Source organism: Anabrus simplex, chromosome 1 (genome assembly GCF_040414725.1).
Source record: "Anabrus simplex isolate iqAnaSimp1 chromosome 1, ASM4041472v1, whole genome shotgun sequence".
Classification (NCBI taxonomy): domain Eukaryota; kingdom Metazoa; phylum Arthropoda; class Insecta; order Orthoptera; family Tettigoniidae; genus Anabrus; species Anabrus simplex.
The window spans coordinates 1,646,664,320-1,646,683,282 of record NC_090265.1 but is presented as its reverse complement, the minus strand read 5'-3'; the positions used below and the strand labels follow the sequence as shown (position 1 = coordinate 1,646,683,282).

The following is an 18,963-nucleotide window of genomic DNA, read 5'->3' as shown; positions in this document are numbered from 1 at the left end:
GTATGTTAATGGAGTCTCGCTGAATGGAAATCACGATTTCACGGATGCACTTCACTGTTAGTGGGAAGCGCTTGTACGTGGCAGCATGCTGATGAAGCATTGTTTCATTTACTTTACTTCCTATCGTGTTCTACTTCAGAGCAGTAATGGCTTCTCAATGTATAGATTGAATGAGAAAGGGGCTATACGGCATCTCTGAATTACGACTCTCCATATTTTTGCTATGTACCTACTACCATTTACTTCAAATCTGGTGCTCTTCTTTCTGTACAAATTTAGTATACGGCACCTATCCTTCAAATCAATCGCTTATTATGGCACCATTCAGTAAATGAACAATGTAGTTTCTTTCACATTGTGGGTGTTAAATGTACCACCAAAAATCCAGATAGAATATTTTAACTCGATGCTTTGTAATTACGACAAAAGAATCTATCACAGGAGAGAGGAATGGTCTCAGCAACATCCCCTGAGAGCGCATAACAGTATACGTTCTTTAAGAATGGGAATTAAAATATTTAATCCATCCTTGATATATACTAAACGATACGGTGCGCAAATGGTTTATGGTGGACAAGTGGGTAGATGTCTAGCCTAAAATTCCACAAATCATTTGCGACCAGAATGTCCCTTACCTCAGACTAGGTTAGCCGAGAAGAGGTCTGTAAACATTGAAGCTGGTGACTCGGGAGGCTCAGCCATTAGTCAACCTGACCCTGCTCCAGTGGTTGCTGGATATTTGCGATCAGGGACGTTTGCGGTCACAGGGCATTTGCAGCCACTGAGATAAACTTGTGCCCACTCACAGAAATTCCCCAGCAGTCACAGGGAATTTGCAGTGACTGCGGAATGGAGTGGGCCTTACTAGGTTAATCTCGGAGTATCCCCGCTAACCTGCCTGGGCTCCTGCACCCTCATTTCAAATCAGGATTCATCTTTCGCGCGCATTACTTGGGGACTGGTACCTTCACCCACAAACATAATTCTATATCGAAACTTCCCGGTGTAAGTATTTACTGTCGTGTGCTGTAATGGACAGTTACTAAGAAGGCAAATCGTTTTGCACATTAAAATATTTATATATACAGAAAGTATATGAAAAGTCGACATAGATCGTCAGCTGGGACTTCTTCAGATACACTGTCAACAAGTAATGTGCGTGCGAGAAAATATTGATCAAGAACGAGCGGGCAGGAGCCCAGGTGGGTTAGTGGGGATACTCTGAGATTAAGCTAATGAGCCCCACCCCCTGCCTCATTGACCGCAAATCTCCTGTGACTGCTTGGGAATATCTGTGAGTGGGCTGAAGTGTATCTCAAATACAGCAAATGTCCGTGATTTTGTGGTGACCGCAAATGTCCGGACACCGCTCCAGTGACCTTGCCTGACAATACAGTGAAACCAACTCAGCGCGCCAAGGAGTGGAAGGTAAACACCAACACGCAAGTTCTTACGATTGACCCTGCAGAGTTTCCTGCTCTTCATGAAACAATAACTAAACAGATTAAAAATAGACTCTAGTGTGTCCCTTTCTCAAAATTCCTTTCTGTCATCGACAAATAAATTCATCGCTGATTCTGCACCTTCTTAACCAGGATACTAATACTTCCATCCCATCCTCTAAGCAAGATATGCGAATGTCTCAATTACTTATAGATACGGAATCCACTACTACAGTCTTCCTCCGCTAATAGTGACCCTTGTTTCAAATGACCTCAGGTTAAACATATTATTTTACACTTCTGAGAATTGATGCACCGGACCCGTGGTGTAGGGGTAGAGTGCCTGCCTCTTACCCGGAGACCCCGGGTTCGATTCCCGGCCAGGTCAGGGATTTTTACCTGGACCTGCGGGCTGGTTCGAGGTCAACTCAGCCTACGTGATTAGAATTGAGGAGCTATCTGACGGTGAGATAGCGGCCCCGGTCTAGAAAGCCAAGAATAACGGCCGAGAGGAATTGTCGTGCTGACCACACGACACCTCGTAATCTGCAGGCCTCCGGGCTGAGCAGCGGTCGCTTGGTAGGCCAAGGCCCTTCACGGGTTGTCGTGCCATGGGGTTGGGTTGGTTTGAGAATTGATGCATGCATATCCAATCATTGTCCCGTTTCTCTGTGGGTCGGGCATGAAGTGAGATGACTCTTCATAGCAAGTTTTTAACGATCGGATGTCCTTCCTGACGTCAACCTCATCAGAAGAGGTAATAAAATGAATGGCGTGATATGTGATATTAGGTTGGGAGATGGTGAAACCCGGTGCGGCGATATGCCCTTCTCCTATCGAAAAACACCAAGGGGTCTGTTCAAGGCTTTATGTCCCCATCCAACAGACGATTCACCATCAACAGCGTCATACGCTATCACTCCATATGAGCACTGCGGATGAGTTTGGAATTGAATCTAGCCTTTTAGAACGCAATCTAGTGATTTTAAATTGTACATCACCAGCTCGCCTACCCTGCCCATCAACATTCTGATGGTGAAAATTTTCTTTCTACCAACGGGATTCAAACCGGTGTCAGACCATATAGACCTGACGCCTTAACTATAATGGCCACCAGGCGGGCTACTTCTAAAAATTGATGTACTCCGGGCTTTGTCAACCATGTTGCATTCATTCCTCACTCCCTGAAACTACTTGTCAGAAACATTATATTTACTATCAAGTAGAAGAATTTTCCGCTCAACATTCCCAGCGTCTGTTAGACTAGCCTTCCCAGTCATTCGGAGGCACTCACTAGCGGATAGACATTCCGTTTTAACCACAGTGTTGTAGTGTCTGATCTTCGCCTGTAATGAAATTGCTTATTTTCTCATAAAGGTTGCGAATTCTAAGAAAAGCAGTGCAAATGATAATGATAATAATAATAATAATAATAATAATAATAATAATAATAATAATTATTATTATTATTATTATTATTATTATTATTATTATCATTATTATTATTATTATTATTATTAGTCTATTATTATTATTATTATTATTATTATTATTATTATCTTTTCCTACCGCTTTCCCCACACCTGTGGGTCGTGGGTGCGAACTGCGTTGCACATGTTGATTTGGCCTTGTTTTACGGCCGGAAGCCCTTCCTGACGCCAACCATATATGGAGGGATGTAATCACTATTGCGTGTTTCTGTAATGGTTGATACTGTGGTATGTTGTCTGAGTATGATGAGGAGAGTGTTGGGTCGGACACATACACCCAGTCCGCGAGCCAGAAGAATTAATCAGAAGCGATTAAAATCTCTGACCCGGCCGGGAATTGAACCCGGGACGTTCTGGACGGAAGGCCAGTACGCTGACCATTCAGTCAACGAGTCATATAATAATAATAATAATAATAATAATAATAATAATAATAATAATAATAATAATAATAATCATAATAATAATAATAATCGTTACCGTGTTTTGGTAGTTTGCAGAGGTGTAAGAACGTTAGGGCGTGAGTGGGTGGACAGAGAAAAGGTGAGCGCATAATTTAAAACATTAAAATTTGAAATTTTATTTCTTTCCCCTCTTTTTTCTGACTTTAAACTTTGTTGAACAACAACAAAGAACAGTTAAATTAAATGAGCTCGTCAGGTCTGGAAACAGAAAAGGCTCAAGTCAAACTTCAGGTACACAATAATTTACAAAATAAGCTTGTAGCTCCAAAGTTAGAGTATTTCAAAGAACACTTTCGCTCCACTCAATTTACACTCTAGGAGACTTAGCTCTAAAATTCACTACAGTCCGGCCTCTCGAAGGCACAAGTTTCTTATCCAAATGTTACACTAGATAAATCTTTCAGCTCGACAGTCTATTACACACTCATCCATAATTAATAGCACTTTAAACAGACGCAATAAGTGCCCATTCTAAATGACCTTCGTGGTCAAATGAAAGGTTTAAGGATTCTTTCATACACAAAATGCTAGGAGGCCAAACACTTGAGCTCCTTTTGAAATACACTTTGAAAAACACAAAAATTCCTATATGGGCTTCTGGCCCGAAGTTACAGGGGCTAAACTTATGCTACAGAGGGTGACTAGATGGCAAAAAAATTCCAAAAGATTTAGAATTAATTTAGAGTTGAATGGGAATTAACAGAGGGTGAACACTTTTTATTCCCTCAGTTACATATTTCCCAGCAGGGATTTGAATAGAGTCCTTAGGCCCGCCTGAAAGTTTACATTTAAAAGGTGATAATGAACTTACGATATTTACATTAAGAATGAATTTTGAAACCTTCCCCTCAAGTTAACTTTCTCGAATTATCGCGTATTTTTTAAATGTCTACCTTCAGTTGGAGCAAGGCTTTTTCTCTGCCTCCACTAAGACCGTGTGCAATCTAGACTGAAGCGATGAAGAAGACAACATGGTCCAAAAGCTCCCAGCTTTTATAGCAGAAAGGAAAGTTCCAGAACTCTCTAGGCTGAAGGCCTGTACACACCACCAACTCTAACTGGCTACAAAAATTTCTGATTTGTTGACAACTTCAGGAAGAAGGAAGCCAGCTAGTGCTGACAACTTCAGCACATAAAAGAAAAATTTACAAACACTTCAGGTTAACGAACATATAGAATAGAATTTTCCCTTGAAAACTAATTGTCCGTCCTCGCACAAGAGGGCCAACATAAGTCGATAGTAGCGACATCTGAAGATTAAAAGTCTAAACTTCTTCGAATGCAAAGTTCAGGGTTTACATCACAGATGGCCATATAAAAGGCGCTCTGTTCAGAAGATATACCTCTGGTATAATAATAATAATAAGAAGAAGAAGAAGGGGAAGAAGAAAAAGAAGCTAGGTAGCCATTTTACTATTTATTATTAAATAATTTTGCATTTGAACTTTTGATATTATTAAACATTTCTGCACAAATCTTTTAAATGTGGGCGAAAAATATTACCAAACACGCTTTTTCAGTAACAGAACTATCGCGCAACTGATTCACACCGCACTCGTTTCAATGCGTCAGCCACACACTTCACCTGCAGCTCATGTAATCGTGTGTGATAGAACACAATGTGTGAAGATTTTTCTCTCCTTTTCCTTGAAGAAATCGTGAATAGTAAGCGCAATGCTCTGTGGAAGCTACAAAATCTATAGTGTACCGTTACCTCCCACTCATGCTTAGTGACTTAAAACACTTCAGCGACATCGTACATAACAAACATATCGCAAGCAGACCTGCAGAAAGTGTTTTACAACAAAATAAGCCGATTTTAACTTCTATAGCCGCTTGTGGTCCTCATTTTCAATATTTCTACAAATACATAGTGACTTTCTGAATGCCCTGTAAGTATATCGTTACGCTGTAAATTATAATATAATGATCCTCAGTAGCCACGGGCATTGCAAAAAAACAAAGTTAGGAAGTGCTGAGTAAGTGCAATGCCTGTTCTTAATAGCCTGCCAGTCTTGGAAACAACGAATGAAACGGAATGTGAAAACATCATATACAACCTGTGACAATAAAATTCGGTGAATGAATTCAGAACGGTCGATCAGGCAACACTGGCGACACACAGCGCTGCACCTGCGTAGCAGCAGGTTTTGACCACTTGCTCCCAACGTTGTTCAGTTGAGCATCGTGTGTGTGCCGTGTAAGACCTATTTGACGCAGTGCGTGTTTAGTTGCGTTGGTTCTGAACTGCGAATAGGAACATGAACGACCACAAGATCAATGTACAGTTTTGTTTTAAGCTTGGCAAGACACCGAAAGGAACGCATGCGATGCTGGTACGTGTTTATGAAGATCAAGCACTGTCCTTGAAGTGAGTGCACGAGTGGTTCGCCCGTTTTCGAGGAGGCCTGGAAAGTATTTCTGACAGCCCCCGTAGCGGAAGACCGATGACCGCCATCAGTGACGAAAACACTGAGAAGGTGAGGACATTAATCACGAAGGATCGGCGATTAACTGTGCGCGTGATAGCGGATGATCTGCAGATTAACCGCGAATCGTGCGACAAATAGTTAACCAGAAGTAACGAGGCTTATGAACACCATCCGAAAGGAAGCCTTCTTGCAAAGTTTCCACGACATGTATCGCCGATCTCAGCAGTGCAAAGTTATGGGAGGGGACTATTTCGAAGGACAGTAAGGTGACTGTCGTGCATTGTTCATCGATGTTGATAGTTCAGGACTATTCACCGAACTTTATTGTCACAGGTTGTATTTTCTTAGGAAGTGGACAATGTCTGGGTTTTATGGAACTCCATATATGTGTAGTGACTCTTTCAAAATGGATAAATTCTTTGCAGTGGTCTGTTTATAAGAAGACTAGCAAATATGCCCGTGCTTCTGTATGGTATTCTATATTGTATACGTATTTCTTCTTAAATTACTGTAAAGGCTTGGAGTAATATTATGTTAAATTGCATGCCTCTTAGCGCTATCCTAGAAACAAAACAGGTAGGACGCCATACGTTGTTTCCGATGTAAGGTAGGCATTTGTGAAGTGTTGAGGATAATGTGAGGCCACATTTCCTACTGCCAATCACAATCGAGTTCGGGAGTTTCTGCTACAACGGCAAGCTCACTAGGCAAGTGCTTTTCACAATACAGATGGAGAGTCTTCATTATAAAGACAGGCCCTTTTCCTAATGCAAGTCACAATCGTGTTCGAAAGATTTGGTTATAATCGAGAAATGCAGGGCTATATAACGTATCAACAATCGAGACACGACAATAAATTTTAGGACCAAAGTTGTTTTGGCTAAACGGTAAGTGGTATTCACAAAACAGATAGCAAAATCGCCGTTCTGTTTGGAGAGATAAACAACTTTAGCCGTCCGGCTCCATGCCTAAATGGTTAGCGTCCTGGCCTTTGGTCATAGGGGTCCCGGGTTCGATTCCTGACAGGGTCGGGAATTATAACCTTAATTGGTTAATTTATCTGGCACGGGGACTGGGTGTGTGTGTCGTCTTCATCATCATTTCATCCTCATCACGACGCGCAGGTCGCCTAAGGGAGTCAAATCAAAAGACCTGCACCTGGCGAGCCGAACATGTCTTCGGACACTCCCGGCACTAAAAGCCATACGCCATTTAATTTTTTACCGTTTAGCCACCAATTACTCGAAACTAAGGTCTGCACCGTCATTAAAATTGTATCCATATTTCGATATTTTCCTGGGTCAAAAATTATATATTTGTATAGCTTGGAATTTTTCCTCAAAGAAACGAGTGTACAGGTTTCGGGATTAACACTTGCATACATACGGAGTAATTAAGGAAGAACTTAATAAAATTTAATAAAAACTTAATAAAAAAAGGATTATAGCTGAGGACAGCCGGATAGGACAAATATGTAAATACTAAGTGGATGTATTGAAAAATAAAATGTCCCTAAGTAAATTGTGATGGTATGAGTTACGGATATAAGAAAGCGTTACTTAAGCTATTCGAGGACGGACATAACCTCCGACGATATTCCGCCAATATCTCCCAGAATGACCGAATAATGTCTCTCTTGCTTTCTACCCAAGGAACAACCACGAGTTTACAGGAATGATTACGAAAATGGCAATACGGTACTTCCCTGCTGGCAAGGAGTCAGAGACGTTGCCATGGTAACCTATAGGTTCGTTGTCGGTCTGTCGGTCACTCAATGTAGGGCATGATACCCGCAGAAAATAGTAGATTCCTCCGTCATTTGAAGAGTAAGCTAGATTATGAAGATGAAAAGAGTTGTTTATAATGAGATGTTTACCCAACAGTCCAGAGAATTTACAGAAAATCGTATAAGATGAAATGTAAAAATACTCTTCTGCTTTTCCTATAAACCCCACGTCTGTTCAAAGATTTTCAAATCATATTCATGTCAGGAACTTCCCCAGGATGAGTGTACTCTAAATATAATGTTTGGTGATGGAACAAATATTCAAAGAGACATGAAAAATAAAAAACCAGGGATACGGTCTTGTGTTGATCTAAACCGGATAAATATCTGAAAGATTGGCAAAACTAACGAAATTACAGACAGCGGACCCCCTATAATTTTATTTATATAGATGTGGGGCGGTTTGCAATATTGGCCAATATTTCATGAAGTGCTGTTGTGAGTACACTTGCCCCTATCACATCAAGCTATCTTAGTGAGGGGATTGCAATCCTGTAACGTAATTTGTCTCATGTGGGAAATCCAACATAACTGAATTGTCGCTGTTCCTTTTTTATCTCAAACAGGTGAAACATATAAATTGAAATTTTGTGTGCTGAGTTATCGACACTTCTTTACACGCTCAGAAACGATAAAAGAGTTATGCGAATCGCAGGGACTCTCATCCTTAATAAACTGTTTACTTTCTGTACTTTTTTTGCAAGTTGCTTTACGGCGCACCGACACAGATAGATTTTAGGGCGACGATGGGACAGGAAAGGGCTAGGAGTGGGAAGGAAGCGGCCTTTGCTTAATTAAGGTACAGCCCCAGCATTTGCCTGGTGTGAAAATGGGAAATCACGGAAAGCCATTTTCAGGACTGCCGACAGTGGGTTTCGAACCTACTATCTCCCGAATACTGGATACTGGCCGCACAGCGACTGCAGCTGTCGAGCTCGGTTTTCTGTACTTTCGGAAGCTTCACATTGCTTATCTCCCCTAGATAAGTGTTACAACATATTGTTTTGCATTTATCCTACATTGTTTCTGTCGCGATGAAGACATTTTCATGCAACGTGCAGGAGTCCATAATGATATAACTTGTCGAGTTGGTAAAATAAATTGGTCCATGTAGGCCACATCCAAAAACGGGATAGAAATAGTAACTATCCACTATAATCATTATATTATTTAATATGGTAGAGAGTGTTGTAGTGATCAGTATTGTGCTAGTTCCGTTGATTTGTTTGTGTTTTGTACAGGAAGCACGTTAACTCATATTGTAATGATAGACATCCAGACAGATCACATACTCAAAATATATTTCCCTGTTTATGACGTGTTACCGACGAAAACCTCAAGTTATGATATGGTAGCGCCTAGTGTAGGCACTCCAGTATATAACACAAAACTTCGCGAAGAAATACAATAGATGTATTATACCTTAAAATTATTTTAGAAGATGTGTTCATTACGAATGCCAGGGTCCCACCAAGTCCTCCAAAAATGGTACATTTACTTTTACAACGCAATGAAAGTCTTCACGCGCCGTCGACCATTAGCCGGCTAGCTACGAGCATGGCCATTGGCCGACATGACGTCATTCCCATAATTCCTAACTCGCTGCTTCCGTCACTAACCCGCGCAGAATAAGAACACAGCAAGAAACACGCCAGTAAAAATATGCAATTTAGGAGCTGTAACCTATCTTTCCAAATCCAGGTCAAGCTCTGTCATGAGAACAGTGGCCCTGCATTTCCTTAACAGTTGGTGACAGTTCGGAGGTTGCTGGCAGATCGTAAAAAACGCTCCTATCGGCAATCCCGCGAACTAAAAATAAAAGAGCATCACCTGCCGCCGAGCCTCCGTGTAGAGCGGGCGGAGTGAGTGGCGTGCCAAGTTGGTTTATTCACATAAGTATTGTGCACTCCAATCCCGTCTGGTGGCCATGATAGTTAAGGCGTCAAGTCTGCGTGGTCTGACACCCTGGTTAGCCGGTTCGAGACCCGTTTGTCGAAAAGATTTTCACCATCAGAATGTTGGCCGGCAGTGGTAGTATACGATTTCTAACCACCGAATTGTGAGCCAAAAGCCTGAATTGAATTCCAAATATCTCTGCAGTATTCATGTGGTGTGAGGGTATATGGCGCTGATGATGGTGATTCGTCCGCCGGATGGAGACGTTAAGCTTTGAGCAGACCCCTTGGTGCTGTTCCACAGGAGTAGGCTACGTGCCACGAAGGGCTCAACGGGTTTCACCCTCTATCTGTCCACCTCCATAGCGTAACGATTCGTGTTATTACCTGCCATCCTCGGAGGCCTGGGTTTGATTTCCGGTGCTGCCAGAGATTTAAGAATGGCAGGAAGACTGGTATGTGGTGAAATGAAATGTCGTATGGCTTTCAGTGCCGGGATATCCCAGAAAGGGTTCGGCTCGCCAGGTGCAGGTCGTTCTATTTGACTCCCGTAGGCGACCTGCGCATCGTGATGAGGATGAAATGATGATGAAGACAACACATACACCCAGCCCCCGTGACATTGGAATTAACCAATTAAGGTTAAAATCCCCGACCCGGCCGGGAATCGAACCCGGGACTCTCTGAACCGAAGGCCAGTACACTGACCGTTCAGCCAACGAGTCGGACTGGTATGTGGTTAAAATGGTACATGCAACTTACTTCCATCGGGGGTGTTCCTGATAAGAGCAGTATTAATTCGCGATGACGACACGAAAGTCCAGCGCCATGCCTAAATGTTTAGTGTGCTGGTCTTTGGTTCAGTGGGTACCGGATTCGATTCCCGGCCGGGTCGAAGATTTTCACCTTCATTGGTTAATTCCGATGGCTCGTTGGCTGGGTGTGTGCATGTGTCGGCTTCAGCATTAGCATTCACCAGAAGTAGGGCCCCATCCTGATAGACGCGCAGGTCGCCTATACGGCGTCAATTCGAAAGACCTGTAGAGCCTCTTCGGAAGCCAAACGCCATTATTTATACCCTATCTCTTCCTACTATCATATATTACGTCATTCATTTCACCTCATTATGTTCTGTAATGTGGTTGACGTCGGGAAGGGCATCCGGTCGTAAAAACTCACTGCGACGATTCATATTACTTCATACCCGACCCCGTAGAGAAACTGGCATTGGTTGAACTTGCACACATTGTGTACTGTAGTAAAAGTTAGCGCTTCATGCACACCGTATGATTTGTTTCAGAACGGTAACACTCCCCTCCACGTGGCCTGCCAGAGGAATAATAAGGATATAGCAGAGTTACTCATCGGAAGAGGAGCAGATGTTAACCTTCTGAATGCGGTAAGGTATCACTTTATTATTATTATTATTATTATTATTATTATTATTATTATTATTATTATTATTATTATTATTATTATTATTATTATTATTATTATTATTATTATTAATGGAATGTAGCATAGGGAGAGCCAAATGGAAACCCTAGAAGTGTTATAATAATTCGAATTATTACGCTACGTTTCTGCCCGTTGGCAGTGCAGTTACAAAACATTTAAAAAGTATCCTCCAGATGACAACACTCTGTAGACAAATGAGGAGTGGAAGTGGACAACGACCTAAGTGCCAGAAGGTAACTAGTGAAGAAATACGGACAAAACTATTGCTATCATGAATATGGCACTTACGTTGTTCTCCATTTCTCTCTGCTGGCCAATGTGACGTTTTCCAGGTCGTTACGCAACACAATAAGGAATGACCTATCATTCTGTTTTGGAACGTACTCAGCGCATTTAGGAACATTTTATTCAGTAGTATATGTATGTATTCATTACATTTTATCATGCATACATTGTGATGCAAGCCTACATACTATCTAACGTGAAAAGGGTAAACAAATGGCTCATTTCTAGTTAAGGTTTACGATTGTGCACGTTTCGTAACTAAACGACACACCAAGTATATATCTTTTCTATACAGCACAGAACATGTTTAAGAAAACTGTAATCATCATTATGAAACGAAACACAATACGTGCAGGACGTGATATGAAGGGGATAATATCCGCATATGAATATTACACTGTACATAATTATGAACACACGGTTTCTTGTCGACACAGCTGACTATAGTAATCTCTATACTTTACATCTATACTAGAGTTGGCGTCTGACAGGTAAGGTTGGAGGGAGGAGCACTGCACGTGCCATTTCACGATGTTGCCATATCCAGCATTCCGTTCTACATGCTCTTACCCCTCGCTGTCCGACTCGTTGGCTGAGCGGTCAGCGTACTGGCCTTCGGTTCAGAGGGTCCCGGTTTCGATTCCCGGCCGGGTCGGGGATTTTAACCTTAATTGGTTAATTCCAACGGCACGGAGGATGAGTGTATGTGTTGTCTTCATCATCATTTCATCCTCATCACGACGCGCAGGTCGCCTACGGAAGTCAAATAGAAAGACCTGCACCTGGCGAGCCGAACCCTTCCTGTGATACCCCGGCACTAAAAGCCATACGACATTTCATTTTACCCCTCGCTTCCAGCTCACTAGTTCCCTGATTCATTCTGACCGCTGTGATCTGTTGTAGACTACCTGGCCAGGCGGTGTCGTTCCATTTGCGATCAGGTTCTTATCATAGACAGTGACAGATTTGGCAACTCCCAGCAAGACGAGCTGCCCTGAAGTTTTATCTCCATGGCAAACGCAGTCGCCCCACCCTCGTTTCCATGGCAACCACACAGCCACTCCCTTTATCCCGCCTCGGCAGGCAGTAAACGGACCTCCCTCTAACAAGGAAACATCGGCAATGGGTAAATCGCCGATCGCGATGAAACTTGGAAAACACATTGAGGTACACGTACAAATGATGTCGGCATCGATTTTGGGTGCCAACATTCATTAGGGCGTTAACTACGGGGCCTAAAAGTTGCGACATTTCAAATTCCGCGCGATCAGCGGTGAATACCTGCTGGCCAATGCTAAGCTGGCACACTGCGTATCTGGAGACACGCCTCTGCAGCTCCTCCCCTCCCCGCTCCAATTGGTTCGCCGCGGCACGTTCCCCTTCGCCACGCGCTTGCCGGCCGCTTAGCTGTCGAAGAGAACCGGTGCTACACTTCGCGTACTCTATCAGCCTTCCTCATATCTCTCCTTTGTAATTTTCACGTTGTATTAGCCAGTTTACGATTTCTGAAATGTTTATGAAAACGTTTGCACCGGGCGACTTGGCCTTGCGGTTAGAGGCGCGCGGCTGTGTGCTTGCATCCGGGGGATAGTGGGCTCGAATCCCACTGTCCGCAGCCCTGAAGATGGTTTTCCGTGGTTTCCCATTTTCACACCAGGCAAATGCTGGGGTTGTACCTTAATTAAGGCCACGGCCGCTTCCTTCCAACTCCTAGGCTTTTCCTATCCTATCGTCGCCATAAGACCTATCTGTGTCCGTGCGACGTAAAGCAATTAGCAAAAAAAGAAGTACGGTGCCTGTTGTTAATTGTGATTTGTTTCGGTTTTCTTTTCACTATTTTTTAATGTTTCGAATAGACCAAAGATTGTTTTTGTTTACTAGCAGTTATTGACGGGGAGTTTGCCCGATGTCATTGTTACGGAGTGTTGCCTTGTAATTGTTTTTTGTTGTACCGGCTCGTACAATACCCATTTAACTTTCTGCGTATGTAACTGCCATTATACCCAGAAGACTGTAGTGTTATACTTTAATATCGGTACTTGTTGAATACATAGACCTTCGTCAGCTATAACGCAAAAGTACCGGTACAGCAAGACTACAGGTCTGCCTGTGATTACTGTATATCTATTGCATATACAAATGCACATCTTTTTTATGTTTCAAGTCTTTTCTTATTACGTCAAACTTTACTACATTCCATGTCATACTCATATCAAAGTTGCCTATGCATGAAATTTATTTATATTCGACAATCATTGCTGCAATGGAAATGTGTTGTGCCTGTCACTGCAAAACATAAATAAATCGTTCAGTACAAGCACAAATAAAAACATTCTATCTATAGGCCTATTCATTATACCAGAGTACGCAGTACGGAAAATACCAGTAGTTTCAAACTCGGAGTTTATAATTGTTGTTGTTGTAGTCCGCGATGTCGTTTCGTTATGACACAACTGGTAGCGTACACAAAATGGGTGGGGGAAGGGGTCATAAAAAGACGATCTGGACCTATAACCAGGTTTTAATATCCCGAGGTACCGAATCTCATTACATTCATTGAGATCCTCTACCCGAGCACGTAATTTCTTTACATAAAAAGGTATTTAACGTTGTTTAAAGGTGGGTGATTTATTCAGTGGTGGGTGATTTAATTTAATTAATTCCATATGTATGTCCACTCTAAAGGACACTACCGAGAGCTGTAAGGCGTTTTAGAAGTAAATAATAATTTAAGCATAGGTAGGACGTGGTACCCCATCCCACGTTTCCGTGGTACTTAACTCGGAGTTGTACCCACAAATGTGACAACTCACCGGAATTAGCACGAATGAAAATATAAAATTTGAATAAAATATGGGTATATTAATGTAGGTTATTTATTACCATTATGTGTGAAACGGAACGTAATTTAAAGGATTCCAATAATTACAGTATAAAAAGAAGCAGTCGGTCCCATTGAACAGATAAGCAGCCGGCAAGCGCGGGGCGAAGGGGATCGTGCGGTGGCGAACCAATTGGAGCGTGAGGAGAGGAGGTGCAGAGGCGTGTCTCCAGATATGAAGTGTGCCAGCTTAGCGTTGGCCAGCAGGTATTCATCGCTGATCGCGCGGAATTTGAAAAGTCGCAACTTTTAGGCCCCGTAGTTAACGCCCTAATGAATGTTGGCACCCAAAATTGATGCCGACATCATTTTTACGTGCACCTCAATGTGTTTTCCAAGTTTCATCGCGATCGGCGACTTACCCATTGCCGATGTTCCCTTGTAAGAAATGGCACACACCAACTCTTATTATTAGCAGTTTAAGTAGTCACAGAGCGCCAGCAGATCTTTCTTCTTTTCTGCATTGATATGATGATGCTTCTGCACACGGGGAAGCTGTGATGGTGGAGGAAGCCCCACAATTTCTTTGTTTTCTTAAATATCTTGTAGGACACCCAATCAGTATCGAATGACGTTCTAACATGTATTACTTGAGGGTCTCGGTTACTCACTCTAATGTGTGAGGCTTTACTGAGCTGCAGCTTGGTAGTATTGATGTACTCGTTGGTGAGAGCTCCAAAGTCTTTACCCATTTTAACTATCTTGAATGGTGTTTGGGTTTTGCGGACTTAATAACGGCCTCTAGCTCATCTGGGATCATGGCTTCCATTATTCGTTTCCTTTTCTCAATGAGACATGTCATAAAACGCTGTCCGGACACTGAGAATTTTAAATCAATAGTATCGAAAAGGTCTTTAGGAAGTAAATAAATGCGTGCCATTATCATAATCCTGTTTTTGTTTTGTGATGCGCAGTTGTCACACCTTATAACAACGTTTGGTTTGTTTGTATATCCGGTCGTAATCACTTTGAATAAACAAGATGATATTTCATTACCCCCTCGGCCTCCGCTCCCTTCATCCCACAAGCACATGAAACTGTCATTAGTGGCTGAATCATGTATACATTGATTATAGCAAACTAGTTGTCGTGAGTAAAATATACTGGAATGGGTGAGGGTCGGAACAAACAGAACCTGTTGCAAATCCATACTCACTGTGCAGGTATTACTGGTGGGTAACTGAGAATCACAGATATCACTTTTCATAGGTGTTCGTGCCTTTTTGCGCTCGCTCTACATGTAGCTGTAGTTCACTGTTGGCCTGATGTCGTTCCGACTCTGAAGACGTGGCTTTCACAGAGGCCTGCAGGTTTTCACAATGCTGGCAAGTGTCTGTTCAGGGGTTAGCAATGGAGAGTGCCTTAAAATCGGTCTTGAAGACGTCGCCATAGTATGTGTATGTCACCTTATTGTCTGTATACTTTTCCTTGAACGCAGTAAACATCCGGTGGTAATTTAAATCCGGACTGAGATATTCTTTCTGCGATTTCTTCCTACCGTAATGACTGCATTCGCACGGAAAGGAATTTATATTGTTTTTCACTAGATCCCTGTCATTTGTGGTGAACTTAACCTTATGTCTGTTTGAGCCTTCACTTTCTCCCCTTACTTCTTCATAAACCATAGCACCTTTCTTTTTCTTTTCTTGAAGTGTCTGAAGCCTCCGATTTGTCACAGAACAAAAATCCTTGAACGTCTTACTGCATACTTGCACATGCTCACCTCTTCCGTTAGCACACTGTTACTTGTCTCTTACTTTCTGACGGATGGTTGTATGTTCCGTGTCGTCTTCTGTTTACGTTCATAAGTTGCAGTTTATTTAAAAGGTACGTACCTTGCTCATTTTCGCCCAAAGTGTAGAACTGGGGGAACAGACTCCCCATGTACTCGCGTAGTAACGTCTTACAAGCATATTTAAACTTACATGTAAGTTGGTCTGTTGGCGCTTTCTTGCCAGGAATCTGGCAGCGTGGTACGTTTCTCCTTACGCTCTTTGTTTATCGTTGATTTGTAAACCTTCACAGAGACGTATGAGGTTCCATGTCAGTTCATCTGCATTGCACACACACACAATGTAATATCGTGTCACACAACCACTATAACAGCACTGGCTAGTACGATGTAATGCGGTGCCACCTGCGGCACTACACACATTGACGACCGGACCTCCCTAGGCACTTTCGTCATTCTCCAGGCCACGGTCACTGGCACTAGTGTCTGCTCGAAATGCTAACGCTATCTGTGTACCGTGCTTGGAACGAATATAAAAGTTTCTGGTACATTAATCCTTTCCAGAGGGATCACCACAACACACAGACTCATGCCGTAACAAAAACCTCAAGATGACATTTACGGCACTTACGTCGTTTTCCATTTCCAATAATATCAAAGTACTGCGGTGTAACAATGGACCCTCAGCCCTCACATTAGGCATACACGAAAGAACAGTGTTCCATCATTTGGTTTCTGCCGTAGTGAGGTTGTAAAACCTATTGAAATTCATCAACGTATGACGATTCAGAGTGGTTATGCATCCTGATCACGACAGCAATATAACACTTTTCAGACTCATATTGCTTGTGCATCATTTGCTCCTTCAGCGTAACAAACCTCCTGGCCTGAGAGACGGCGTCACCATCTAGGAAGCCCGCCTCCTCCTTCAAGGGAGGAATAAAACCGTTCATCCAAGATCATTTTGAGTGTCTCCTACATCCATCATGTTGTCCAGTCTTAGTACCCAGTGATTAGCATATGTTTTGGCTACGGAAGGAAGCACTGTAGGGTAAGACGTTACGTTCAATTGAAGATGAAGAACGAAAGCAGTGCAAGAGTGGCTGCATAGACAAATAAGGCACTTTCTTTCCGTAGGAATCGAAGCGCTTTTTCAGTTCTATAGGACTTTCTTTGAACGTACCTGACACTACGTAGGAAAATACACTGCCTGACAGAGCAAATGCAACACCAAGAAGGAGTGGTCAGAACTTTATGCCAATTGCAGGGTAGACTGACGTCACTGAGCTATGCTCATCATGTGAAATGCGCCGCTGTGCTGCGCACGTAGCGAACGATAAATGGGACACGGCGTTGGCGAATGGCCCACTTCGTACCGTGATTTCTCAGCCGACAGTCATTGTAGAACGTGTTGTCGTGTGCCACAGGACACGTGTATAGCTAAGAATGCCAGGCCGCCGTCAACGGAGGCATTTCAAGCAGACATACGACTTTACGAGGGGTATGGTGATCGGGCTGAGAAGGGCAGGTTGGTCGCTTCGTCAAATCGCAGCCGATACCCATAGGGATGTGTCCACGGTGCAGCGCCTGTGGCGAAGATGGTTGGCGCAGGGACATGTGGCACGTGCGAGGGGTCCAGGCGCAGCCCGAGTGACGTCAGCACGCGAGGATCGGCGCATCCGCCGCACGCCACGTCAACCGCCATTCTTCAGCATGTGCAAGACACCCTGGCTGTTCCAATATCGACCAGAACAATTTCCCGTCGATTGGTTGAAGGAGGCCTGCACTCCCGACGTCCGCTCAGAAGACTACCATTGACTCCACAGCATAGACCTGCACGCCTGGCATGGTGTCGGGCTAGAGCGACTTGGATGAGGGAATGGCGGAACGTCGTGTTCTCCGATGAGTCACGCTTCTGTTCTGTCAGAGATAGTCACCGCAGACGAGTGTGGCGTCGGCGTGGAGAAAGGTCAAATCCGGCAGTAACTGTGGAGCGCCCTACCGCTAGACAACGCGGCATCATGGTTTGGGGCGCTATTGCGTATGATTCCACGTCACCTCTAGTGCGTATTCAAGGCACGTTAAATGCCCACCGCTACGTGCAGCATGTGCTGCGGCCGGTGGCACTCCCGTACCTTCAGGGGCTGCCCAATGCTCTGTTTCAGCAGGATAATGCTCGCCCACACACTGCTCGCATCTCCCAACAGGCTTTACGAGGTGTACAGATGCTTCCGTGGCCAGCGTACTCTCCGGATCTCTCACCAATCGAACACGTGTGGGATCTCATTGGACGCCGTTTGCAAACTCTGCCCCAGCCTCGTACGGACGACCAACTGTGGCAAATGGTTGACAGAGAATGGAGAACCATCCCTCAGGACACCATCCGCACTCTTATTGACTCTGTACCTCGACGTGTTTCTGCGTGCATCGCCGCTCGCGGTGGTCCTACATCCTACTGAGTCGATGCCGTGCGCATTGTGTAACCTGCATATCGGTTTGAAATAAACATCAATTATTCGCCCGTGCCGTCTCTGTTTTTTCCCCAACTTTCATCCCTTTCGAACCACTCCTTCTTGGTGTTGCATTTGCTCTGTCAGTCAGTGTTTTAGAGGTATGTACCACTTTTCCTCCACAAATTCTTTCAAAATTATGCGTATTTCATTTTATGTTAATTATTCTTCCTATAGTAGATTGCTACGAAGACAAAGAATACGATACAAATTTTGGTTAGGCATGAATCTATTCATCTTGGAAATCGAAATAATGTTTTCATTTGACTGGCCCCTACAATTTCATATTTACAAGAACTACCATACCCTGAACGAAATATCTAAAAACAAACCAAATCAAACCAAACCAAACCCCATGGCACTACAGCCCTTGAAGAGCCTTGGCCTACCAAGCGACCGCTGCTCAGCCCGAAGGCCTGCAGATTACGAGGTGTCGTGTGGTCAGCACGACGAATCCTCTCGGCCGTTATTCTTGGCTTTCTAGACCGGAGTCGCTATCTCACCGTCAGATAGCTCCTCAATTCTAATGACGTAGGCTGAGTGGACCTCGAACCAGCCCTCAGGTCCAGGTAAAAATCCCTGACCTGG

General features: G+C 43.5%; 1 protein-coding gene across 1 annotated transcript in view; it reads left to right on the top strand.

The window, feature by feature from the left end:
• Positions 1-18,963, top strand: part of LOC136863409 (ankyrin repeat and death domain-containing protein 1A-like) — a 164,648-nt gene that overhangs the window by 104,003 nt on the left and 41,682 nt on the right. The window contains exon 10 of the mRNA XM_068226438.1: positions 10,810-10,908. Coding sequence (XP_068082539.1) covers positions 10,810-10,908 — 99 coding nt within the window. The remainder of the gene's footprint in view (positions 1-10,809; positions 10,909-18,963) is intronic.